The following is a 24,108-nucleotide window of genomic DNA, read 5'->3' on the forward strand; positions in this document are numbered from 1 at the left end:
CCTCTCCCGAAGAGAATGCCTCAAAAGCACAGTATGTCGGAGAGAACACCTTAAAATCACAGTAACTTTTGCATTACCTCCCTAAAGGACACGTTCTTACTGCATATATAGCCATTTACATTTATATTTTCCCTAAACATCATCCCTCAGTTTGTGTTAACCCTTAATAAACCGATTAATTTGTGAAGTAAACATTGGTCTTAGAAGCAATTTGTGAGCATGGTGGGGGTGTATCTAACTACCACTCTAAAATACGGTCCCACAGCGGCCATTCCTCTGTGAGAGGCAAGCGCCACGTGTGACCCTCGGTCTCATTCAAAAACCCCTCCACATCAGGGGAGGAAGTCACAAAAGCACCTGACAGCCGGTAGCCCCCCAGTATCGGCTCGTGACAGGGATTCACCTCAGGAAAATGAAAAAAATTTCAAGTGCATCTGGAGAGAAAAAGATGTGACACAGATATTTCCAGTGAGAGACTAACTGTGCCACTGAATTCAACCATGCTGAAAGAAACCTCTTTGTGACTGGCACCATCAGTAACAAGGTGGTAAAACATTACAGCTAGGGCATCCATTTGGGTAATGGTCCAACAGATCCTCAGACCCATAGAGAGACATGATAGGTACCCATATATGTATAGGCATGTGTATGTATAAATATGTAAGTGTACCTATATAGACACACATTCATGGACACAAAGAGGAAAAGAGAGAGAAAGGCATATATTTCAAAAAACCAACAACAACCAAAAAAAACAAACCAAACAAAACAAAACCAAAGCCACCCAAATATTTGAAGTCTTAACAAAGAAAGCAGTTACAACCTCCCTCTCTTTAATTCACAAGAGTGAAAGAAACAATTCTGAAGAAGGCTTGAATCCAATCAAATTTCCATGCTCTTTAACGGTTTAAGTAGACAGAAAAAAATGAAAGGGTTGAGAAAAAGAGAAAGAAGATGGGGGACAGTTTGGTTTGTTGTTTTTTTTGTTTGTTTTAAGAGCAGTAGAAGACTCCAACTGAGGGAAATGAAGGGCTACCCAAAACAGAGCAGCAACAGAGTAGAAAAAAAATTACTATATACTTGTCTCTTACACGCTTTCTTCCTGAAAATACAGAAATACTGCTATTTGTGAACCCCATGAGTATTACAAAGGCTGGATGTACTGAGACCAAGCAAATTTGGCTTTCTCCTCTTTGAACACCAAGACAACTGACTCATATACATTTCCTCTCCTGCCTCTCCCAAACAGCCATCAATGTTCTATGCCCTCAGAGCAGCCAGAATGTCCAGTGACAATGAGGAAAATCTGCAAGTTCCCTTCACAGGACAACAGCAGTCTCTCTGATATTAATACCCCCATTTCACATGCATGCTTCTCTGTGCTGATTAAATTATTAGAAAGCACTCCTTTGCCTACAGTTGTATCGCTCACCTTTCCTCTATGCTATTGCAACATTAATCTTCGACATGTGGATCAGATGCTTTCCATCTTCATCCCTCAAAGTCACTCTAAGCACCTGTCTCCTGCAAAACTGTTGAAATCCTCGCATCCAATCCTATCAATCCTGTAGCCATACTTTCAGAATAGTTTCCCTAATCAAAATACTTCAGTGTAATGGAGTAAGAAGCAAACATGGAGCATAAACTCAGAGTAGCCAGAGGAGACGTGCACCCATGAATAGTTATAAGTACACTGCCTTGCTCAGTTACAATTTTAGTTTGCAATGAGTCAAAGGAGAATGTGAAAAATGTTTGCACAAGGAGAAAGTGCTCAGGTTTTACCATCTTCCCTTCGTAGGATATTAAGACACTCTTGTCTTAGAAGAACAGTGCTTTAGGGAAAAATGCAGATAACTAGACATTTCTTAAATAATGTAGTAAATTACTTTTTCCTCGGTCCCTTAGGAAAATAATCTTGTTAAAGAGAAAGTAAGGAAGCAGTACATTGTCTTTAGAGATTGGCAAATGCACTTCACACTTAGAAGACATGCTACTGTAACAGCAAACCTACAGTCTGACCTGAGCATTGCCGAATGCTACTCATATTAACTTCTAGGGAGTCAGGGAAGACCAGCAGATACAAGGATCTGACTGCTTTACTTTCTGTGCCTTATCACAATTTCAAATAGGAAAATTAAAACTCACTGACATGTTTCTGATAGAAAGTAGTCTGCACTTTATAAACACTGCCAATATTTAAATGTAAAAACTTGTACTCTTCATCCCACTCCACCTGGACCTGAAAAAAATCTTACATCTAGAGCATTCAGTGGTTTAGGTTAAATGTCTCTTGAATGCTTGCTGGTTGGCAACCATGATTAAGCCCTCATATCAAACCAAGCAAGAAAGATCACAGTGCACCTCTACTAGACACACTCTCAATCAAATGGGTGGACTTAATCCCTGTGATGATCAGCAATAATCTAATTCTGAACACAGGACACTGCACACAGGACCATTCTCCATAGAGAGATTTATTATTTTTTTTTTCTCCACTATGTACAAAACTCATGGCTGAAAAAAACAGCGATCTCTCTGTGTAAACTGAACCACTGCTGTAATCTCCAAACCCCAGCACAGACAAAAACTGCAGTGCTGTATTTTAGATGCCACCACGTGATAACTACTGGCAAACATGGACTGCTTACTGTCAACTGCAGCAGTTCAGAAAAGCCCTTTGTGCAGAAACAGATCCAAAAGCCCCTGAGCCTTCTGAAGACAACACTTGAGGAACCCTGTGTAAATAAATAATGCGGTTCATTACATCAAATGTAGGTCATTTTACATCAGTGACACTCTCAAGCTGTGGTCCAGTGTGCCTAATTTCTGGCCGACAGAAAGTACGCTGTCTGGAGGGCTCATCAGCTGTCATCTGCACATCAATCACAGCCCCTCAGGGAACTGCATTCTGCTCATGCTTACACACCTTTCCCTCAGAGCTCCTATTCTTCTGAGCAGATTTAAATATGCCATTGTGCACAGTCGTTATTATCTATCTCTTTCCTTTTCTACCTATTTTATGCAGTCACACTGTATGTATAAATCAGACAGATTCTTGGGTGGTATGTCATTAGTCAGAAAAATGGGAATTCATAAAGGTCAGGGCATGAACCTATTCATGATCCTGCTCTTGGCACTGAGCTATTCAGATACATGGAAAAACTCAAAATCCCTCGTGGTTATTAGCATCAGGACAGGAGGCATTCGTAACAGTAGTACAATATGTAGTGACTGACAAATTTAATTCTGCAGCCTTGCTCTTTGTTTTCATCTGGTCTTCATTCTCCTCTTTTCTGTCTCTTTGCTGATCCCTTACACTGACCTTTATTTTTAATAATCCCTTCTGCCCTCCTTCCTGTCTAACCACACCCATCCTTTGCACTCTCCAGGCCTAATTAACACCTGAACTGACTGTGCTCTTTGCTTTCACAAAGGCAGAAGAGAATGAGCAGTTATTTTGTCTTTACCTTCCTTTCTAGTCCAGTTTTACTGTTCTGCACGTGAAGAAGAAATGCTATGAGCCTAGCACCAGTCTCTACTCTCACTTGCTGTCACTCAGTAACAGCAGAAGCACTGTGGCACTTTTTCTACACCATCATTCCTTGTTTTTACGGCTGCTGTTACAAAACCGTACCTTGCTGCACTCTTTTGTCCTGCAGTGCCTGGGCTGTTCTCAGTGGTTACAAGGTCAACACAAAGCTGATTCCAAAAGTCTCTCTCTTTGGGAAAGGTTTGTGAAGAAAAGCAGTAAGGAGGAAAGGAAACCTGACCTTTGAGCTAGCTGTATGCAGCTATCAGTTATACAGCATTAAAGGATTATTTAAGCTTTTATATTTAGTGTCATCTAATGAAAATGCCAAAGAGCTGGTTACTGATAAAAACAGAAAAATGCACATCATTATACTACTTTCTATAATTTAAATTCATTTCAGACTCAGTTTCAAGTCAACTGACTATATAATTCTGAAAAAAAAATAAGGATCTTCAGAAAAGAGATCCTGAAATTACAGCTGTAGAGCCTGGTACAGCAGTAACCTGCACCTGTGAGCCTCTTGAGGCTTCTCAGAGTCACCATTGGTTGTTTTATTTTGCTAACATCTTAGAGGTTGTTAGGCAAGACACACACCACTGGAAAGCTTGATTGCTTTTACTAGATGACACAGATGAGCTAATAAGATAGACTTTATGTATTTATAGCAGACTAACAACTGCAGAGTTCTGTGGCTATCCTTGTCTATCATGAGAGTCTGTAACACAGCTGTATCAAGTGGAGATGGATGAATACTTTATCTAACAAATATTATTCAAAATGAACCTTTGTAGTACAAAAAAATTGTGTGTATTTGTTGTTGGAAGTTGGTGTTTTTTCTATTGGAATAGATTAGTACAAATAATTGGTTTTGTCTTGCTTTAAATATCTTTTTCCTGCTACCTTGCCCCCTAGAGACCACTCTAAAAAAGCTTTTTGGCCTCAGATTTGCTGTCACATTAAAAGAAAAGGTGCAGGAGCAAACCCCCAATTATTTGGCTGTCCCCCTGATAGACAGACAAGCACAAATGCATCATTTTAGTCCACAGCTGTCCTTGCACATGGAAATTTCAGAGAATTCAGAAATTCTGGCTCCAAATGCGGGCACCTTCCTCTTTATTTAATAAACAGCGGGTCTGACCTATCTGGACACTGCTTGGAAATGCTCTAGCATTATGTCTTACTAGGTTTCAACTCCCAATTACTTTACAGTAACCTAGAGGCATGACATAAAATCACAGGGAGGAAACAGAAGATGCTTTTTCCCAGCTATATTTATTACAATGGACATCACTGTGTTCTCTGAGAACTAAGTATACAGAAAAAAGCAGGTATGTCCAGGATAGTACCAGTACCCTGTTGCAAAAAAAAAAATCTCACCATCTTTGTCAAGGAATACACCTCTTAAATACTCTTTCTAAAAGCTAGATGTATTTATTTTCTATTTTAAAAGCACTCCTTTGTTCTTTTAAATGTTGTTTACATAAAAAGAGAACTGGTATCTGTGACAGTAAGTAACAGGTGAAATAAAGGATTCTGGTTCACCTGCAGATCTCTCCTAGTAGTCAGAATGGGACTACAGATAGACAGCTATATAGAATATTTTTTCTAAATTGCACTTGGAAGTATTGCATTGGGGTTTAAGCCCTCCAGGAGGAAAATTAAAAAATGGCTTCTCTGCTGAACTACTTGCATATGAAATTTCTCCCCTGTCATAGGGGGTCTCCCATCCTCTTCTGTAAGGTGCAACATTCCTGGGCTACTTGTGTCTTCTGTTTAAAACTGAAACATCATCTCAGTGACAATGCTCTTTTCTTTATCTTTTTCCTCTCGCTCTGCCCCTCCCTTTTTTTTCTTTTCTTTTTCTCAAGTAAACACAACCTGGTTTTCTCACAAAAGCCTTGTCCACCTCAAACCATGATAATCAGCAGTCTAACAGTGTGTATCTTTCTTATTCTTGCTCTTTCACAGTAGAATTTTGCACTCCAGATGGTTCTCATTTTTGCTGATGTTAATGAATAACCCATAAATCAGTTACATTAAGAAACAAGAACAAAACAAATCAGAACTTGATAATTTCCCATATTAAATGGTGAGATAAAAAGCACACCAATTAATCTGGTCTAGCACACAGAAAAATACCACAATATGTTAGCAGTGGTTGTACAAGCAAGTGCATGCATTTCCTCAGAATATTGATCATTCGTGGAAAACAGCTCAATAGTCGTGTTATGTCTTGCATCACATTCATCAGCACTGGCATTCTCAGAGACAGGCTTGATCAATATCTACCATTTGAGTTCATGGCCAGATTATTGCAAAATTTATTATGGGTAAAACTCAAGGCAATTGTTTTATGAAACACGTGTGGCTTCTGGTTTTTAAATGCTCTCACTATTAAGCTGCAGTTAAAGCAGTATAAATGGTGAGAAAACAAATCTTGCATTCACTCTGGTTAAACTGGAGCAATGTTTTCCTGCCTTTTGCTTTTGCATGACAGATAGCATCAAACTGTAACTTAACCTGTGACTTAATCTCTGAAACTGAATCTTTTCTGTGATGTGATCCAATATGATAATCAGATTTTTTAATGGCATCCATTTTAATGAATTATGTTTTATTTCAATTTAGATTCCTACATGATTAATTAGGGGATTGTGAGATTACTAGAAACTAGGTTTTAAGTGTGTAAATTTGTAATAGATTTTTAACTACTGTAGTCTAGTCGACCCCAGTCAGAAGCTGCTTCAAGGGGGAAAAAAAAAAGTTATTGTTAAATGTTATTACAGACTTTTATCTTCCAAAAAATTGGGGTTAAAATCCATATAGACTAACCAAAATGAAATTATCTTAAAATAGCAGCCATGATGGTCCGCAGAAATGCCACACTTTCTTCCCTAAAGAAGGGGTTACAGAGACATGTGTGACCTACTCCTGATTCCAAGGTGAAGGGCAGGATTGAGCCACTCAAAAATATCACATAGGTACTAGGTGGTAATGCTCAAGTCATAAAAATCAGATTGAGAGCACACATCCTACATTGACAGAGAAAATAAACGTTTTCTTATAATAAAGAATTAATTAACTTGAAAAAAAAAAAATAGGATAGTTAATTTTGTAGGTATACATGTTCTTTTCTTCCAGCCAATGCTCACATGTACAGATGAACATGCATCGTGTAGTAGCCTGTTTTAAAATGAAGCAAATTAAACATCCATCCTACAATTCAGATACTACAGACCTCTTTGAGGAAACACACTCTGTTTCGGTTGCCCAATGACAAAAAAAATACACCATCTCAAAGTCCAAGAACATAACGGAGAAGTGGATTTACCAAGCTTAAACAGTGCACCAGTAGTATAGGAAAACTGATTATTAATTACATGGTACTTAAATATCTACCGAACCCTTACAAAGCTATTTGAAATGTAGTTTTTAAAAACAGAAAATGCTTATATATGGAATAAATGAAACACAGATAAATAAAATATATAATATAAATCATATAGAAACACAGGTATTTTCATCAATGCCTCATTCATCAGAAAGGAAAGATTATTAATATACTGAGAAGTACAAAAACATTTCCACACACTGCAGGATCATAAACACAAACACATTCCTAAATATCATCTGCAGCAACATTCAACTCAAACTATTTTTTTCCATTCTGCATTACCCTGGAACAATATATTTCAAAATTCTGCACACATAAATCATTTGTATGTCTAACAGCAGCTGCACTGTGTGTAATATATAATTTAGATATGTACCATACTGAAAATATCGTTCCTGTATATACTTTCTCCCATTAATTTCTGACAATGTTTATGCTTTAAAATGTTATATACTCTCTGCTTGAATTCCCTGTATTTCCTCAACAATGCCTCACATTTCCTCACTTTGTCAGTAAATAGATTAATGCATATAACTGCTTTAGAATAGATTGTTTCACTTCAATGTGTTCAGCTTACAGCACAGTTTACAGTGTGCTTAAGCCTCTAGCGTTATCTATGAAGATATTTGTGATTAAAATGTTATGAAACTATAAATATCGATTACATACCTCATTTAAACATAACCAAACCAATTTAGACTGGGGATTTCTTCTAATCCATGAGGCATGAGTAACATTACTACTGAAAAACAACTACACCTCAACACGTTTTATGACTCTCAAATTTCTCTGGCACATAAGTGTGCCTTATCAAAGTTAAAATGTGAACCCATTGCCACAGCACCAGAAAGCTGATTTTACGTCTGGTATAAAACAAAAAAAAATGTTATTTCCCCCTCAAGCATGCCAGAAAAAAGCAGGCTGTCTAAAATCTTCATGTCACAGACAGTCACAGGGATGCAGCAATGCTAATGTGAAATACATTACTGGAAGGATGACATACCATTCAGCTAATAATTGACTGCAAGTAAACATCAGGCATTTGGGGGAAAAATCAGGAACCAGAGCTGCCATTGCCAATTGGAAAAGAAAGCCAAAACAGCCTACCTGAGACAAGCGAGACTGTGTCTTTCTCCCATGAGACAACAGTGATGTATGCCTCCACAGAGGAGGGGATAATGCACTTGAACACTGCTACATTGCCTCTCATGGCTTTCTGGTCCTCCACACGGACGGTATAGGGTTCCCGTAAAACTGAAAATAGAAGGAGAGGTTTCATTTAACAAGCCACAATCACACATCCAAGCCACTTATTTGGATAGCCTCACAAAGTACCCCAAGAAGGTTATTCAGGTTGTGAATTGTTTTGTCTCAGCAAATGACACAGTTCAGCAAGGGTGATTGCAAATTAGTATGAAAGCTTTCAGATACTTTTTTTTTTCCCCTCAAAATCTGCATTTCACCATATTTCTGTGTTCTTCCCCTACCTAATTCTGAGGAGAAAGATTTTTGTAAGAACTGCATATTTATATGGGTAAATGATATTATGTCTTCTGTTACTTGTCTAGTTTGTCATGCCACATTCTCCATCACAAATTGTTTTCTGCTCTACCAACGGGTACAAAGTACCTGTAGGTACTGTGTGTGAATGAGACAACCAGAGGGCAGAAGAGAAGGTCAGTGTCATTTAGGATTTTGAAGAAGTGAGAACTGAAGGAGAAAATCAATGGAGGTGACAGCCAGAGAAAAAACAAGGTGTCTCAAAAACACAAAGAAATGGGAGTAGGTAAGAGCTACATGCAATTGACCAGCACTGAAAGAAATAGGTTAATGATAAGAAAACAGAAACTATGATTCTGAGTTCTATTAAAAAACAACATGTGGGCACTTAGATCCAGGCTATGATTTGTCTAGCATCTGGAATAAATCTAATGGACAAAGAGAAAAAAGAACTGGATAAATCCTTCACACCACACCAATATTGCTGGGATGAAATGAAATTGCATTGGGCAAGAGAAGGGAAAGAAGGAAAATTCTGGCACTGAAAAAGTTCAATGAAGAATGAGAGGTGAAAAACCCTGTGAGCAACAATAAATAGGGAAGGTGGCAGAGCAGAGAAGAAAGAGATGTCTTCTACAAGAAGTAAAAAGGTGAGACAGGAAGGACAAACACTACACAGGTCAAGGTACAAAAAAAGAAATCACCACAGAAAACAAAGTTATATATCTTGAGGTAGCAAACAAAGTCATATTTCTTGAAGTGACAAACAGTTTCAATGAAAATAGGCATTAAGGCACTGGAAAATTACATGTGTGTCAGAGGCATGTATGTGCCTGAGGGTAAAAGCTATAGGAAAGAACAACCTCAGAACAGCAGTGTAACCAAGTCAGCAATGCTGAACTGCCACATTACAGTGACATTTTTTGCCTACATATCCTGCCCACAAACATATACCAAGCTCTACAAATTACATTTAACCACATTGATTCTAGACTGAAGAGTCAGTAAATCCTGAGCAGAGTTTACAAAATTATTTCTATACACCAGGAGCACTGTAATTTCTAAATGTCAGCTTCACTTACAGTGTATTTCAAGAAAAAAAGGCAGAGCACTGAAGTGCAACTGTAATTTTCATAAATGCAAACAGCATCAAGTTTTGAGGTCCAGTGCTACCAGTGCAAAAAGGAAACTAAAGTTCTTCATCCCAACAAGACTGTAGCAATGAAACAGCTAGGGACTCTAAGCAAAAGTAAATAAATTTAATTATATCTTAAAAAAAATAAAACAAAATCTCTATTCTATTACAAGATAGGTACCAGCAGGTTTTTTTTAAAGTCAACAATATATTTTTAATAAAAGGTTAAGTTTCTTAACCCTGTTATAAGTGCTGAACTAATATTATAAGCACCTTTAATGCAGTGACTTTACAACACTGGTTGCCTTGTGATGAAGTAGCCCCCTAATCTTGTTCTACACTGGAGAGAATGGCACATAGATCATCTTAATGAGGCTGACTTTTCTCTAATGCTCACACTCCAACTATCATTTACAGAGAAGATTTGTTTAGCAGCAACATCCTAATCCACTGCTAAAGGTGTTTGTATTTTTTTCAGAACAGCTGGCCATTTTGAAAATCTGCCCAGTTGATCATTTCAGTAAAAGCAAACACAAAAACCGTATGTGGGGCACAAAAGCTGGAAAGAGGTTTATTCATTTCCTTGCTTAAAAAGCTTACATTATTGTGATCTCAGAGGCCCCTCAGTTATTTTCAGATCATAGTTTTGCCAGTTCCCAAGAACGACTTGCTGATTTTTATTTTCTTTAAAATCCAAAACCCAGAGTAATGAATTTATATGAGAATTTCATCCTTTGCTAAAAAGACATATTCTTCCCTGCCATGACTGCACAGGAAAGCTTGAAGATGAAAAGGAGATATACACCTTTACTCCTGTGTGGAACTGACGTTGAAGAAGACTGGGTTTGGGTGTCTAAGTGTGGGGATTATGTTTTTTGGAGGGTTGGGGAATTTTTCATATCATATAACGAAAAATTGCATGCAAAACCACAATTACAATAATCTGTAAGCTGGAACCATTATATCTGCCACCCATGTTCTTGGGGAAGCAAGTAAATGAGTTTCTGACTTTCTCAAGCTGCTGGTGAGGATGAGCAGAGGTTTATTAGTCTTTGCATGACTGTGCTATGGTTGGATGCTCCACCAGTTGCTTCTATGCTTCTAGGAACAAGCAAGTTGTATTCCTATGAAATCCAACTGCTGTTGGAGGGCAGTGGAAAGAGGAGGAGATGGAGAAGAAAAGCAATTAGGAAAGGCCTCCCAAAAAATCTGTACACAGGTTTCACACAAACAAATATAATCGAAAGCAACACACAAACAAAGTAAGTTTATCACTTCTTATTTGAGGAAGTTTGTAACTTCGTATTTTGACAAACACAGGGTTTCTCATCTGAATGTAAAATGTATTTACTTACGCTTCTGTGTGACTATAACAAATTGTATTTTCCTATGATTGGGGGATTATGCAAGCCTTCGGAAAAGATACTCTCTAAAAGCTATTGTCTGCCACCAAGCAGAATGACAGCTCTGACACGATATCACTTATTATGAAGGAAGGGGACTCTCAGATTAACTGAGATATTAAATCTGTCCTGGTTTGAGATGACCAAGACAAAAACTGCCCACAGCCATAGTGACCTGAGACCGCACTTGCTCCTGCTGCTGCCTTGTGGCTGTGTGAGGAGGGGGCAGCTCTGCCTTGGGGTGAAGAGGGTGGGGCAGCTGACCCACATATACTGAGCACCATGGGAAGGAACACTGCGATTGGTCTAACGTAGCCCTCTGTTCTGGGTGCTGGGCTGGTGTTTTTGTCATTCTCCCCTCTGCTGCTCCTATGTACTGTTTTCTTGCCAAAGAACATTGCTCATTGAGACAGATCACCTTCTCCTGCCTCCTGAAGTAGGACCGGCTCAGCTAGTCCAATGCTGTTGCAGACTGTTCCTGGGACCTGGACTCAGGCACCCCCATGTACTGCTGAGTCTCCAGTTTGGGACTTTTCTGGTCAGAAAGTAATTACCAACTGAGGAGTGCAGGTTCCATATTGATATATTTATAATTTACCGTTATCATTATTATTACTACTCATTAAACCTCTTCTAGTTTTGTTTGGTTTTTTTCCAACCTAAAAATCTCTCTCTCTTATTCCCCTTTTTATCTTCCTCTGGCAAGGGAGTGGAGGAATAACAGAGAGCATTGATCATCTGGTTATTGGCTACAACTATGACAGAATATTGAGAAATTAATGGATCAGGGGTAAAAGGCTGCAAATTGAAGGAAAAAGGGGTAAAAAAACTTGTTTCTGACTTGGCCAAAAAGAGCTGTTGGCTTATGAGTCAAGCAGCTACATCCACTTACTGCAAAACCTTTTTTTTCAGGCCGTTTGTCCATTTGTGATGGTTATTTCTCAGGCAGAGGAGGAAGACTTCTTTTGGGGTTCTCTGGATAAATGGGGCAATGCTGGGCAATGGACATACATGCATCCCATAATCCATATTATATGCTTCTACAACTAAATGAGGACCAGTTCAGAGCCCTAGCTAGAAATGTTGCCAGTTTTACTTTCCTCTACATCACCATATTAATTTATCTAAGAAACTGAAAAAAACCAGAAACTAATACTGGAAAAAATGGTGGCCAAAAGCTGCTCAAAATTGAGGTTCATTAACAAATCTACAAAAGACAAAAAGTACAATATTCTTTCTAAATACAATTATGCCAGACAACTTGTCCACAAATCCTCTTAAGTAAAACCAAAAGTACAAAACAAGAACGAAGTTCCAAACATCAAGTTGGTTACTATGTATTTTTATGAATCTTTGGTTTTCAAGCTTTTTTTAATTTGTGGTCAGCTACATGTTTTCAGAACCATAGACCTTTAGAGAAACTCCACATATGTGTTACATTTGAACTTGCTTCTACTAGTCACTTGAGCAAGAAAACCTGCTTTTCCAGACTAAAATTTTAATGACACATTAAATAAATAGAAACCTGTTTTTATTCCTGCCTTCTAGTTGTCTTAAAAGCTACAGATCTCTGAGTGTTAATTTATCATTAAGAGGAAAATACACCTTATTTGAAGAGTCACAGACAAATCCATTTGCTAACTGTTCACAGTCTTCCCTCTGTAACTCCTGTGAAGGTGTATCTCCAAAGGAAAGATACTTCTGAGAAAAGACTAGCATAGCTCCACTGGCAACAAAGAGGTTATGAGGATTTGCATTAGCCAAGGGTCAGCTCCCAGATTAGCTTTATTTGTTTGTTTGAATATTTCAGTTAACTGAAGTGGGTAGACAAAACCTTCAAAAACTATACAATCATGTTTATGTATGGTAACAAAAGGCCTGATTTTGATCTCACTCTAATTCTCCACTGGCTGACTCAGTCTGCACACAGTCAGTATAGAAAACAGATGCAAAACCATTATGCTCATTTGCATCTTTTAGCTTAATCAGAAAACACTGGGTATGGACCTACATCAGTTGCTGAATTTTTGCACAGGACACAAGTTCCTCTCACAAAACAAAGCAGAACTGAATATAAGTAAATAAGAAGGAATGTGATTAAGCAAGCATTCTCTTTTCTTCCCTAAAGACTGCATCATTTTTTCACAGCTCTTTAATGAGTAAGCATGGTCTGATTAACAATTTCATTATCAGTCATTTTTTCCTTATGCTTTGCAGAAGCTCAACTGGTTATGATCTGTGGAAAACTAACTTTTCACCACCAAAAAATTAATATCAGGGAGGAGCTGGAAAAATTCACTATTTTACATAATATTGTAACAAGTTCAGAGGTTACACTTCTGACTGATCTCTTTTAGTTCACAGCTGCTGCTACTCTTTGTCATAAACCCCCAATTTTCCTCCCTCCTCAAGCCCATTTGAACCCAATAAAAGACTATACTTACCGGCCTTAATGTGAACATCCTGACTTCTGATTTTCCCTGAAGGATTTTCAGCTGTGCAATAGTAAGTGTTATCATGGATTAAGTTATTAAAGCTTGAAGGAGGGAAAGGGAAAATTTGGAGAGTGCCATTGGGGTGGACGTGGCGGATCCCTGGGACATCGTAGATCTCCTCACCCGTAGCTAAGTACCATCTGAGCGTCACAGGGGGGATCCCTGCTGCTGGACAGGGTACCAGTGTCCCTGTGGTGCTAGCAAACACTACCTCTTGCAGAGATGCATTGACAAAATATAGACTGGCGTGTAGATCTTCACTGAAAACTGCAAGGAAAAAAAAAAAAAGAGAAGAGACCTTGAAAACCTAAGAATTTTCAGCTACACACAAAACTATTTGACTGTTACTGGCCACAAAATCAAATGCAATGCCTAGGGAAGGTAATCAAATCATCTGAATTCTAATACAAACCCTAACAAATTTTGTCTCATTATAGAAGAAAACAGTTAAAACACACTAAGTGGTTTACATCCAGAAGTAAAATGAGAAATTCCTTTCTTTGTAATGTCAATGGAAACAGATCTGATCAATTTTGCATTTGCTGATGGAGCATTCTTTGTAAGGCAAGAAAAATCCAGCAATAATCTACTTTTATCAAATTTCTAGCAACTTAATTTTTGCCTGGAACACAGGCAGTTTCTTTGAGCATTTATAAATTTGTTTTTACAGTCTTTCCATGGCAAAATTCTTTATAAAGCAATTAAAAAAACCTGAGCAAACAATGAAAAAAATCCCCATAATTCCCTAATAATAATACATACCTATTATTAATAATAATACAATTTAATAAATCCATTATAAGATTTGGTCAAGACTTTCTAACAAAGACCTATAAACCTATGTACAAAACACTTATGGTAATCTTGGTTCTGCCATTCATGTGACCATAGTCCCCCTCCCAACCTTAATCCACAGGTTCAGTAACACCAAAAAGGGCCTGCATTGGTCAAAGCACAAGATTAGCTCTCATTGTTCTGAACACTTCTGCCATGTGCTATTCAGCTATTACTCAGAGGCCTTGAAGGCTCCAGGTGGTTTGAACATTTCATCCAAACTACCTTCCTAGCCCTCTCTGCTGATGCAGAAGGCAGGATTTTTGTTTTCCAAATGGGAAGAGACACTACCAATACCACCATTCTGCTGCACATTTGTATATACTGCTCACTTGTAAAAACTTGCCAGTTTTGCTTGACACAAACAAAGAATTCACTATGTCTTGAATTCAGTAGATTCTGACATGATTTTCTAAAGCACGTCTGGTAAGGAGAAAGTTTTTGAAAAGATGACCAAAAAGCATCAGGCTCAAGGCATTAATGAGACAGATTTCAAGGTTATCCTTCATTTGCACAAGACAAATGCTATTGTCCTGCAGAAATACCTTGAAATACCAATGCTAAGTCAAGAAGTACCTTGTCTACCTCTGTCACTTAGTTTTATGGTAGCTTGGAGCACAAAATGGACTATTTTTTCCTTCTCCCTTTTGACATCTTGAGGAGATATAAGGGGGGAAGATAATTCTCTTCTATGTTTCATCTTGGTATGGACCATCAAGGGAGACCACCTCAAAAGAGAGTGGAACTGGCTCTGGGAATTCCCAGAAAGAAAAAAGTAAGAGACCCTCCTAAAGCAATAGGGAAATACATCTGGCATGTGGGAAACAGCCAGATAAATGGACATCACTGAGCAGGATGAAAGGTACTCGGAGTTTCAAAAGGAAGACATTGCAAGCACTGGAGCTGACAAGTCCCTGCATATAGATTTAACAGGTCCTAGAACAGAATAAAGTCCCTTGCAAGACTAGTTGGCTCAGCCCCTAGGAGAAACTTGGGTATCTGGAAAGCAAAAATAGGCATAATAGGAATAAGCAGAGGGAGAAGCAAGACTGAATAAGATGGTGCCACTTTTACATAATCACATTTCTAATTATAGTCATACTTTGAAGCAGAGAACAGTATTGTTGGTAACATAATAGAGAACAAAAACAATAACAACAAAAAAAAAACAAAAACAAAATTTGGCATTGTTCATCTGCTGTACAAGCTATTCTCTACAAATACAAGTGAAACAATCAACAGAGCATTTTAATTTCCATTGGCCAACTAGACATTCACATAGAAGTAATAAATACAGTTCACATTTGCCAACTTCTATTATGCTATGCTGCTTCTTAACAGACATTCATGTAAAAACGGTAGATTTGCCGGCTGAGAATAAAGAGGTGAATACCAAATTGCAAATGCCATAAAAATAGAGAATATCAGGAACTGTGTTTGACACTTCCATAGAATCTAACTTCCTAATCAAAATGCAGCACAGCTGAACTAGAGACTCATACTAGTAGCATATAACAATGAATTCTTTCAGCTGCTTTGTATCCCCTGTAGAAGCTTTCACTATTTTTGACAAACTTTCCATCCATCAGCCTATACAATAGTGTTTCATTTTAAAACAGCATCTGGCACACATTCATCTTAATGGCAGACACAAACACACCAAGATCTCTGGAAAATAACTGCAGTGCTATGATACACACAGATACACACAATGTTGACAATCCAGATGCGTTTAGTGGTGGAAAAAAATGTGTAAGATACTTGGATAAATTCAACAACAAAAATGTAATTTAAGAATCTTTTATTAAAAAAGATATTTCTCTGCAATGTTCCATAGGAAGAAAGTGATAAGCTGAATAACAGAACAAGTGATATATCAAAACCTAATTGAAATGGAGACAAGTCAAAAACAATATGTAATTATGTTACTTAATGGTAAAATATGATCCAACTAAACATTCTATTTTACAATAAGCAGAAGCAAGCTTAGATTAAAAGTTGCAAGGTAGACTGGAAGGGAAAACTGATGAAAGTTATAAAACTGCCTAAATGCTATTCTGAAAACAAGGCTTTTAAAGTATTTTGTCTCCAGAAAAATGGCTAAAATTGTGAGGGCCAAAGCATATAGGCACAGACCTGCCCCAGCATCTTGCTTTGCAGGCATGGACCTCTACAATGCCTCTAAGCATCTCCAGGGGATGCTGCTAAAGATTCCCAGGCAGCCCTGCCCTGGTGCTGGGGAGGGGAAGCTGGGAGAGCTCGAGGGACGCGCTGCCTGTTGCAGAACGATGGTGCACTCGGAGAAGTTCTCCCCTTTGGCTGAGAAGGTGTTGGAAAGCATTCCCTGCGATAAGCTGCCCTTCGGTCACAACGCACCCCCACACACACGGAAAGCTCTGAGGTGTTTATTGGGTGCGGAAGAGGACGACGCTAAGGGGCCGTAGCTGCACTCGGCCAGCGCCTGGGTCCAGAGCAACAGCAGGCCCAGCTGGGCGCTCGCCTGCGCTGGGCCCTCCTTGCTCCTGAGAAGAGCTGGGGGCAGGAGCCCGGGGCGGGGAGATGTTGGAGGGCCCTGGAGCTGCTCCTCGCCTCTGGGCACCGTCAGTCCTCGCAGGCCTGCTTCTGCCAGCGGAGGGGCGATCGTCCGTGGGCCGCCTCCGCAGGTCGTAGCGCCGCTGCGGGGACCGGCTGCGGGCCCTCTCCATGGCCATCCTCCTGCGCAGGCGGGCAGGCAGGCCCGGCACGTCCTCCTCGTACTGGCCGTCCTCTCGCACCGAGCGCAGCAGCTGCTTCAAAGGCTGCCTGCAGAGCGGGCAGGTCTCTTTTTCCCTGGCCCACCGCCGGATGCAGGCAAAGCAGAAGCAGTGCCTGCAGTAGGCAACGTAGGCGGCCTTCTTGATGTGTCCCAGGCAGATGGGGCACAGAGAGTCTGCGGCTGCCTGTGCCGGCCCTGCCTGGGGCGGCTGGCTCCTGCCGCTGCCCCTTGCAGCAGAGCCGCTTTCCCCCGTGGCTTCCTCGCTGCCCAAAGCTGTGCCCTGCTAAGAGAGACATGCAAAGGGGCTGGAGCTTGTCTGCTGGGGGGCTTACTCTCAAGCCCACCATGGCACACCTGGAGAGCAGAACTGGTGGAGGCACGGCACGGCCAAGCCGGCCTCCTCCTAGCCCTTCAGGCACTCGGGAGAGCGGTTCTGCAGCTCCACGGCCACGCTCCCCTCTTTCTGCCACGGGCTGTGGGGAGCCGAGGATGTCAAGCTGCTCCCTCTCCAGGGCACTGCAGCAGCCAGGGTTGCACAAGTGAAAGGAAGAGAGGTCACGATTGCTGGCTGGCCTGGATAGGGGGGGAAGAAATGCCCAGGTTCCTCTCAAGGGGGAACGCCAGGTCCCCAGCGTGAGGTTTCCCCACCCAGCTCACCTCTGCTGCTGCCAGCGTGCCTCCTGGCTGCCCCGGCTGCCTGAACATGGCTGGGCCAGGGAAAATCCCTTGACGGCTCTGGGCTCAGGCTCTGAGAGCTGCAACAAACAACTCCCCAAGCACAACACTAGCACCAAAGGCCTCGCTCAACACTCCAAACCTTGCTGACTAGCTCAGCTACACTGTGGGCAACTGGCTGGGTGCCCGAATTTAAGCAGTGAGGCACAATCCATGGCTAGGTGATGTCACAATCCAGCACTAGGTGACGTCACAATCTGTTGCTAGGGCACATCCCAGGCCCTCCCCTGACGCAGTTTGAACCTTTCCATGCATCCTATCACCGGATTCCAGGGAGAAGAGATCAGCACATCCTTCTCCACTTGGCCTCCTCATGGAGCTGTTGAGAGCAATGGCTGGCTACCAGATGTAATGCCATTCATTACGACCTTTTGAGCCCTGCCCTCCAGCCAGTTCTTCACCCAGAGCACCATGAACCTGCTCGTACCCCAGTTGGATAACTCTCCATAAGGATGCTGTGAAGGACGGTATCAAGTTTTGCATTCAATGGCCTTATCCCCAGCCATTTGCTCTGGCTTGAAGTAGACGTGTTGTAACACACGCTCTTCTATGCTTAAACATAGGTCCTGTAATGATGTTATCAGTCTGTCAGTCTAATGTTGATTGTTCCACTGTGGTGAGGCTGATGCATTTTTAAATTTTCTTGCAACAAGTGGGACTCAACTGAGCAGTGTTCATATACTGGGACCGGTGCTATTTACCATCTTTGTTGGCGACATGGACCTCTACAATGCCTCTAAGCCAGAACTGAAATGGCTTGCAGTTGACTCTGACTACACTTGGCCTGGACAAAGATGACATCAGCGTATTCAAAGAGATGACATCAGTCCAAGGGAAGGAAAGTCAAAGACTCCTGCTGAATAAGATTTATTTATTACTGAAACCAAAAATACTTGAGGGAAACTGGAGGAAACCTGCACTTCAGCAGCACTCAGTGGATGCCCCAACTGGAACGAGGTGACAGACTGCACCTGCAGGCACGTCAGGGCAATGTGTGGTTAAAGAAGCACGTAACAGCTTATCAGATCAATAGATGTAAGACAAGACACTTCTTGAATCTCAGGTGAAATAGACACCACTACCTTACTCATACAACAAGAACAGGAGGAAAGGAAAAAAGGGGAAAAAAAAGATTTTGCAATTTAGTCAAAATTCCTTAGACTCAACTACTTGAAGCGGGAAGGGGAAATGACAAAGGATAATAGCCAAGGAAATTTCTCCTGCTTTTCAGGGGAGACAGCACTGCCGCATCGGGCCTAACAAAGTGCTGAAGATGTCAGCCAGATACAGAATTTCTTTTAGCACTTGAGCAATCTCCTGTCAAGTAAACCGGCTTATCTCACTACAAGCTGGTCGGTGGGTCTGCAAGTCGATCACACTCAGAGACAGAAAGCGAGACTGAGAACTGTACAGCCACTCTGGATAGATGTAACCAGACTAGACAGAGATAGGTACAGAGGTCTAGGCTGGGCTTTGCATTTGCTCTACCCGTACCTAGTGGTACAGCTAAGTCGGGAATAATTTTTTTTTAATTGTTTGTACAGAGGTGGCCTTATTCTAGCATGCCACTCCTTCCTCTGGGTCTCCAGGGTGCTGCACCTCCTACTTAATACATGCTGTGTGCTTGAAAGTCTTCTGTAAGGGCCTAGCAAATAGCACTTGTGATATTTCTGCCTATAAGGGTATCATTTGACAAGGTTTCATTTCATCTTACACAGGACAAAACAAGCTGAAACTGGTGCTTCACAATTCTCTTTTTTAATGGGCAGAAGGGAGGTGTCACTAAGACAGAAGAGAGAAAATGCTACATTTAAGCTACCATACTGGATTAGGCTTGGGTTTGCTCTGTGCAGGAGCACATGCCCTGGAGCGGTCAGCATCAAGCTGCAACGAAGACAAGCAGAAGGGAACGGTGAACCTGTCTGTTCAAGGGAGATCCTCCTCTTCCCTTCCTACATCATTCTCTATGTCCCTGTTCAGACTGCTGCACCCTTAAGACCCTTTACAGTAGTGATACCAAAAGTGAAATTTTTTATGGAGTTTAATGTAACATAAGAAGAATTTGTATCTGTTCAGCTCAGGGCAAGAATGCCATGCAGAGGCTTGGTGTTACGCACTTCTTTTTCATCATGTTTTCTTTCATGCTTTAGTAATTTTAAATAACATATTTGTGACTTTTGAATCTGTATCTTGTGCCAGGCATTCTTGCAAAGCCCCTTCCTCTATTCTGCCATTGACCACTTAAAGCCCCAGCTTTCTCTTCAGTTCCCGAAAGAACTGAAATATCTTTGGGCAACAGACGACATATTAAAAAATATTAATAAAACATCTCTGAACAGTTAATTGATATCTATATTTAAATTACCTTCCCTGTCCTTTTCAAAGGCTAAATAGTATTTACTGTTCTTGTAATGCTTATGCAAGGGGAAGATTTGGTCCTAACTGAATAACAATTTCAGAAGAAAGAGAAAATTATTTCTTACCCCTTTGATTAATCAAATCCAGCATGAAATATTTATATAGATATAATAAAAGATATCCATCAAAATAGAAGTCTGGAGCAAAGAGACCACTGAGATTATTTAGATAAAATAAAAATCAAAGCAGAAAAGATAAATTATGTAATTAAGCAGTTGACTGCTCTCCTGCAGTACAGTAGGTTTATAGCAACAGCCCTGACTGTCTAACAGTGGAATGTCAAGTTTGCCACAGCCCTGGACATTAACATTTCCTGTCTTCTTTTCCTCACTGACATTGTGATTGATGAACTGGCCAACAATCAAGTAGTTTCTTTAGATCTAATAGATCATAGAAGATATCGCCTTACAATTTAAGAATTTCTCAGCAATATAAATGCAAGAAATCTAGAAGCAAACCCAAAGAGTATAATAAAAAACATAAAAACTAAAAAGAAAATAATAATAAAAAGAAACCTTCTAGAATAAAATCTAAACTTTGTGTCTGTTGGAAACCAGTGATTCAAGAACATCCCTTTTTCAGAATGCTCGTTCCTGGTGCTGATTTTTGCAGTCTGCGCCTGGAACAGTAGATGCCCGGGACAACTTTGTACCATGAGGGGACAACACACTCCAGCAAAAGCTGGCAGTTGGGAAAATTCGCTGCAGGCCTCTCTTCAGCCGCATTAGGGAACTGCAAAGCAGGAGGAGACACAGTCCCTTGAGCAGTTAAGTGACTAGGAACCCAGGTAGTCTAATCAATGCATCAAGATCAAATCAAACTTTATCAAAAAAACATCAACGACTTGTGTGCCTTCTGGAGGATGTTTTTTCCTGCAACACAAGGGAATTGCCTGCTCCTAGGCTTTGGAAGAGTGGTTCTTCAAAACAGACTAGTGGTCGTGGACCACTGAGCCCTCAAAAGGGGATTCCCAGGGGATGCTGCTAAAGATTCCCGGGCAGCCCTGCCCTGGTGCTGGGGAGGGGAAGCTGGGAGAGCTTGAGGGACGCGCTGCCTGTTGCAGAACGATGGTGCACTCGGAGAAGTTCTCCCCTTTGGCTGAGAAGGTGTTGGAAAGCATTCCCTGCGATAAGCTGCCCTTCGGTCACAACGCACCCCCACACACACGGAAAGCTCTGAGGTGTTTATTGGGTGCGGAAGAGGACGACGCTAAGGGGCCGTAGCTGCACTCGGCCAGCGCCTGGGTCCAGAGCAACAGCAGGCCCAGCTGGGCGCTCGCCTGCGCTGGGCCCTCCTTGCTCCTGAGAAGAGCTGGGGGCAGGAGCCCGGGGCGGGGAGATGTTGGAGGGCCCTGGAGCTGCTCCTCGCCTCTGGGCACCGTCAGTCCTCGCAGGCCTGCTTCTGCCAGCGGAGGGGCGATCGTCCGTGGGCCGCCTCCGCAGGTCGTAGCGCCGCTGCGGGGACCGGCTGCGGGCCCTCTCCATGGCCATCCTCCTGCGCAGGCGGGCAGGCAGGCCCGGCACGTCCTCCTCGTACTGGCCGTCCTCTCGCACCGAGCGCAGCAGCTGCTTCAAAGGCTGCCTGCAGAGCGGGCAGGTCTCTTTTTCCCTGGCCCACCGCCGGATGCAGGCAAAGCAGAAGCAGTGCCTGCAGTAGGCGACGTAGGCGGCCTTCTTGATGTGTCCCAGGCAGATGGGGCACAGAGAGTCTGCGGCTGCCTGTGCCGGCCCTGCCTGGGGCGGCTGGCTCCTGCCGCTGCCCCTTGCAGCAGAGCCGCTTTCCCCCGTGGCTTCCTCGCTGCCCAAAGCTGTGCCCTGCTAAGAGAGACATGCAAAGGGGCTGGAGCTTGTCTGCTGGGGGGCTTACTCTCAAGCCCACCATGGCACACCTGGAGAGCAGAACTGGTGGAGGCACGGCACGGCCAAGCCGGCCTCCTCCTGGCCCTTCAGGCACTCGGGAGAGCGGTTCTGCAGCTCCACGGCCACGCACCCCTCTTTCTGCCATGGGCTGTGGGGAGCCGAGGATGTCAAGCTGCTCCCTCTCCAGGGCACTGCAGCAGCCAGGGTTGCACAAGTGAAAGGAAGAGAGGTCACGATTGCTGGCTGGCCTGGATAGGGGGGGAAGAAATGCCCAGGTTCCTCTCAAGGGGGAACGCCAGGTCCCCAGCGTGAGGTTTCCCCACCCAGCTCACCTCTGCTGCTGCCAGCGTGCCTGCTGGCTGCCCCGGCTGCCTGAACATGGCTGGGCCAGGGAAAATCCCTTGACGGCTCTGGGCTCAGGCTCTGAGAGCTGCAACAAACAACTCCCCAAGCACAACACTAGCACCAAAGGCCTCGCTCAACACTCCAAACCTTGCTGACTAGCTCAGCTACACTGTGGGCAACTGGCTGGGTGCCCGAATTTAAGCAGTGAGGCACAATCCATGGCTAGGTGATGTCACAATCCAGCACTAGGTGACGTCACAATCTGTTGCTAGGGCACATCCCAGGCCCTCCCCTGACGCAGTTTGAACCTTTCCATGCATCCTATCACCGGATTCCAGGGAGAAGAGATCAGCACATCCTTCTCCACTTGGCCTCCTCATGGAGCTGTTGAGAGCAATGGCTGGCTACCAGATGTAATGCCATTCATTACGACCTTTTGAGCCCTGCCCTCCAGCCAGTTCTTCACCCAGAGCACCATGAACCTGCTCGTCCCCCAGTTGGATAACTCTCCATAAGGATGCTGTGAAGGACGGTATCAAGTTTTGCATTCAATGGCCTTATCCCCAGCCATTTGCTCTGGCTTGAAGTAGACGTCTTGTAACACACGCTCTTCTATGCTTAAACATAGGTCCTGTAATGATGTTATCAGTCTGTCAGTCTAATGTTGATTGTTCCACTGTGGTGAGGCTGATGCATTTTTAACATTTCTTGCAACAAGTGGGACTCAACTGAGCAGTGTTCATATACTGGGACCGGTGCTATTTACCATCTTTGTTGGCGACATGGACCTCTACAATGCCTCTAAGCCAGAACTGAAATGGCTTGCAGTTGACTCTGACTACACTTGGCCTGGACAAAGATGACATCAGCGTATTCAAAGAGATGACATCAGTCCAAGGGAAGGAAAGTCAAAGACTCCTGCTGAATAAGATTTATTTATTACTGAAACCAAAAATACTTGAGGGAAACTGGAGGAAACCTGCACTTCAGCAGTACTCAGTGGATGCCCCAACTGGAACGAGGTGACAGACTGCACCTGCAGGCACGTCAGGGCAATGTGTGGTTAAAGAAGCACGTAACAGCTTATCAGATCAATAGATGTAAGACAAGACACTTCTTGAATCTCAGGTGAAATAGACACCACTACCTTACTCATACAACAAGAACAGGAGGAAAGGAAAAAAGGGGAAAAAAAAGATTTTGCAATTTAGTCAAAATTCCTTAGACTCAACTACTTGAAGCGGGAAGGGGAAATGACAAAGGATAATAGCCAAGGAAATTTCTCCTGCTTTTCAGGGGAGACAGCACTGCCGCATCGGGCCTAACAAAGTGCTGAAGATGTCAGCCAGATACAGAATTTCTTTTAGCACTTGAGCAATCTCCTGTCAAGTAAACCGGCTTATCTCACTACAAGCTGGTCGGTGGGTCTGCAAGTCGATCACACTCAGAGACAGAAAGCGAGACTGAGAACTGTACAGCCACTCTGGATAGATGTAACCAGACTAGACAGAGATAGGTACAGAGGTCTAGGCTGGGCTTTGCATTTGCTCTACCCGTACCTAGTGGTACAGCTAAGTCGGGAATAATTTTTTTTTAATTGTTTGTACAGAGGTGGCCTTATTCTAGCATGCCACTCCTTCCTCTGGGTCTCCAGGGTGCTGCACCTCCTACTTAATACATGCTGTGTGCTTGAAAGTCTTCTG

General features: G+C 42.2%; 1 protein-coding gene across 4 annotated transcripts in view; it reads right to left on the bottom strand.

Moving 5' to 3' along the window:
• The window catches only part of DSCAM (DS cell adhesion molecule), a 495,043-nt gene that overhangs the window by 383,669 nt on the left and 87,266 nt on the right, over positions 1-24,108 (bottom strand). For 2 of the 4 annotated variants that reach the window (XM_051641267.1, XM_051641277.1), the window contains exons 2-3: positions 13,409-13,726; positions 8,034-8,180 (exon numbers count right to left, since the gene is read on the bottom strand). In XM_051641267.1, the coding sequence (XP_051497227.1) occupies positions 8,034-8,180; positions 13,409-13,726 (465 nt within the window). Of the gene's footprint in view, positions 1-8,033; positions 8,181-13,408; positions 13,727-24,108 lie in introns of those variants that run through there. The other 2 variants (XM_051641287.1, XM_051641297.1) reach the window with 1 other exon arrangement.

Source organism: Apus apus, chromosome 1 (genome assembly GCF_020740795.1).
Source record: "Apus apus isolate bApuApu2 chromosome 1, bApuApu2.pri.cur, whole genome shotgun sequence".
Classification (NCBI taxonomy): domain Eukaryota; kingdom Metazoa; phylum Chordata; class Aves; order Apodiformes; family Apodidae; genus Apus; species Apus apus.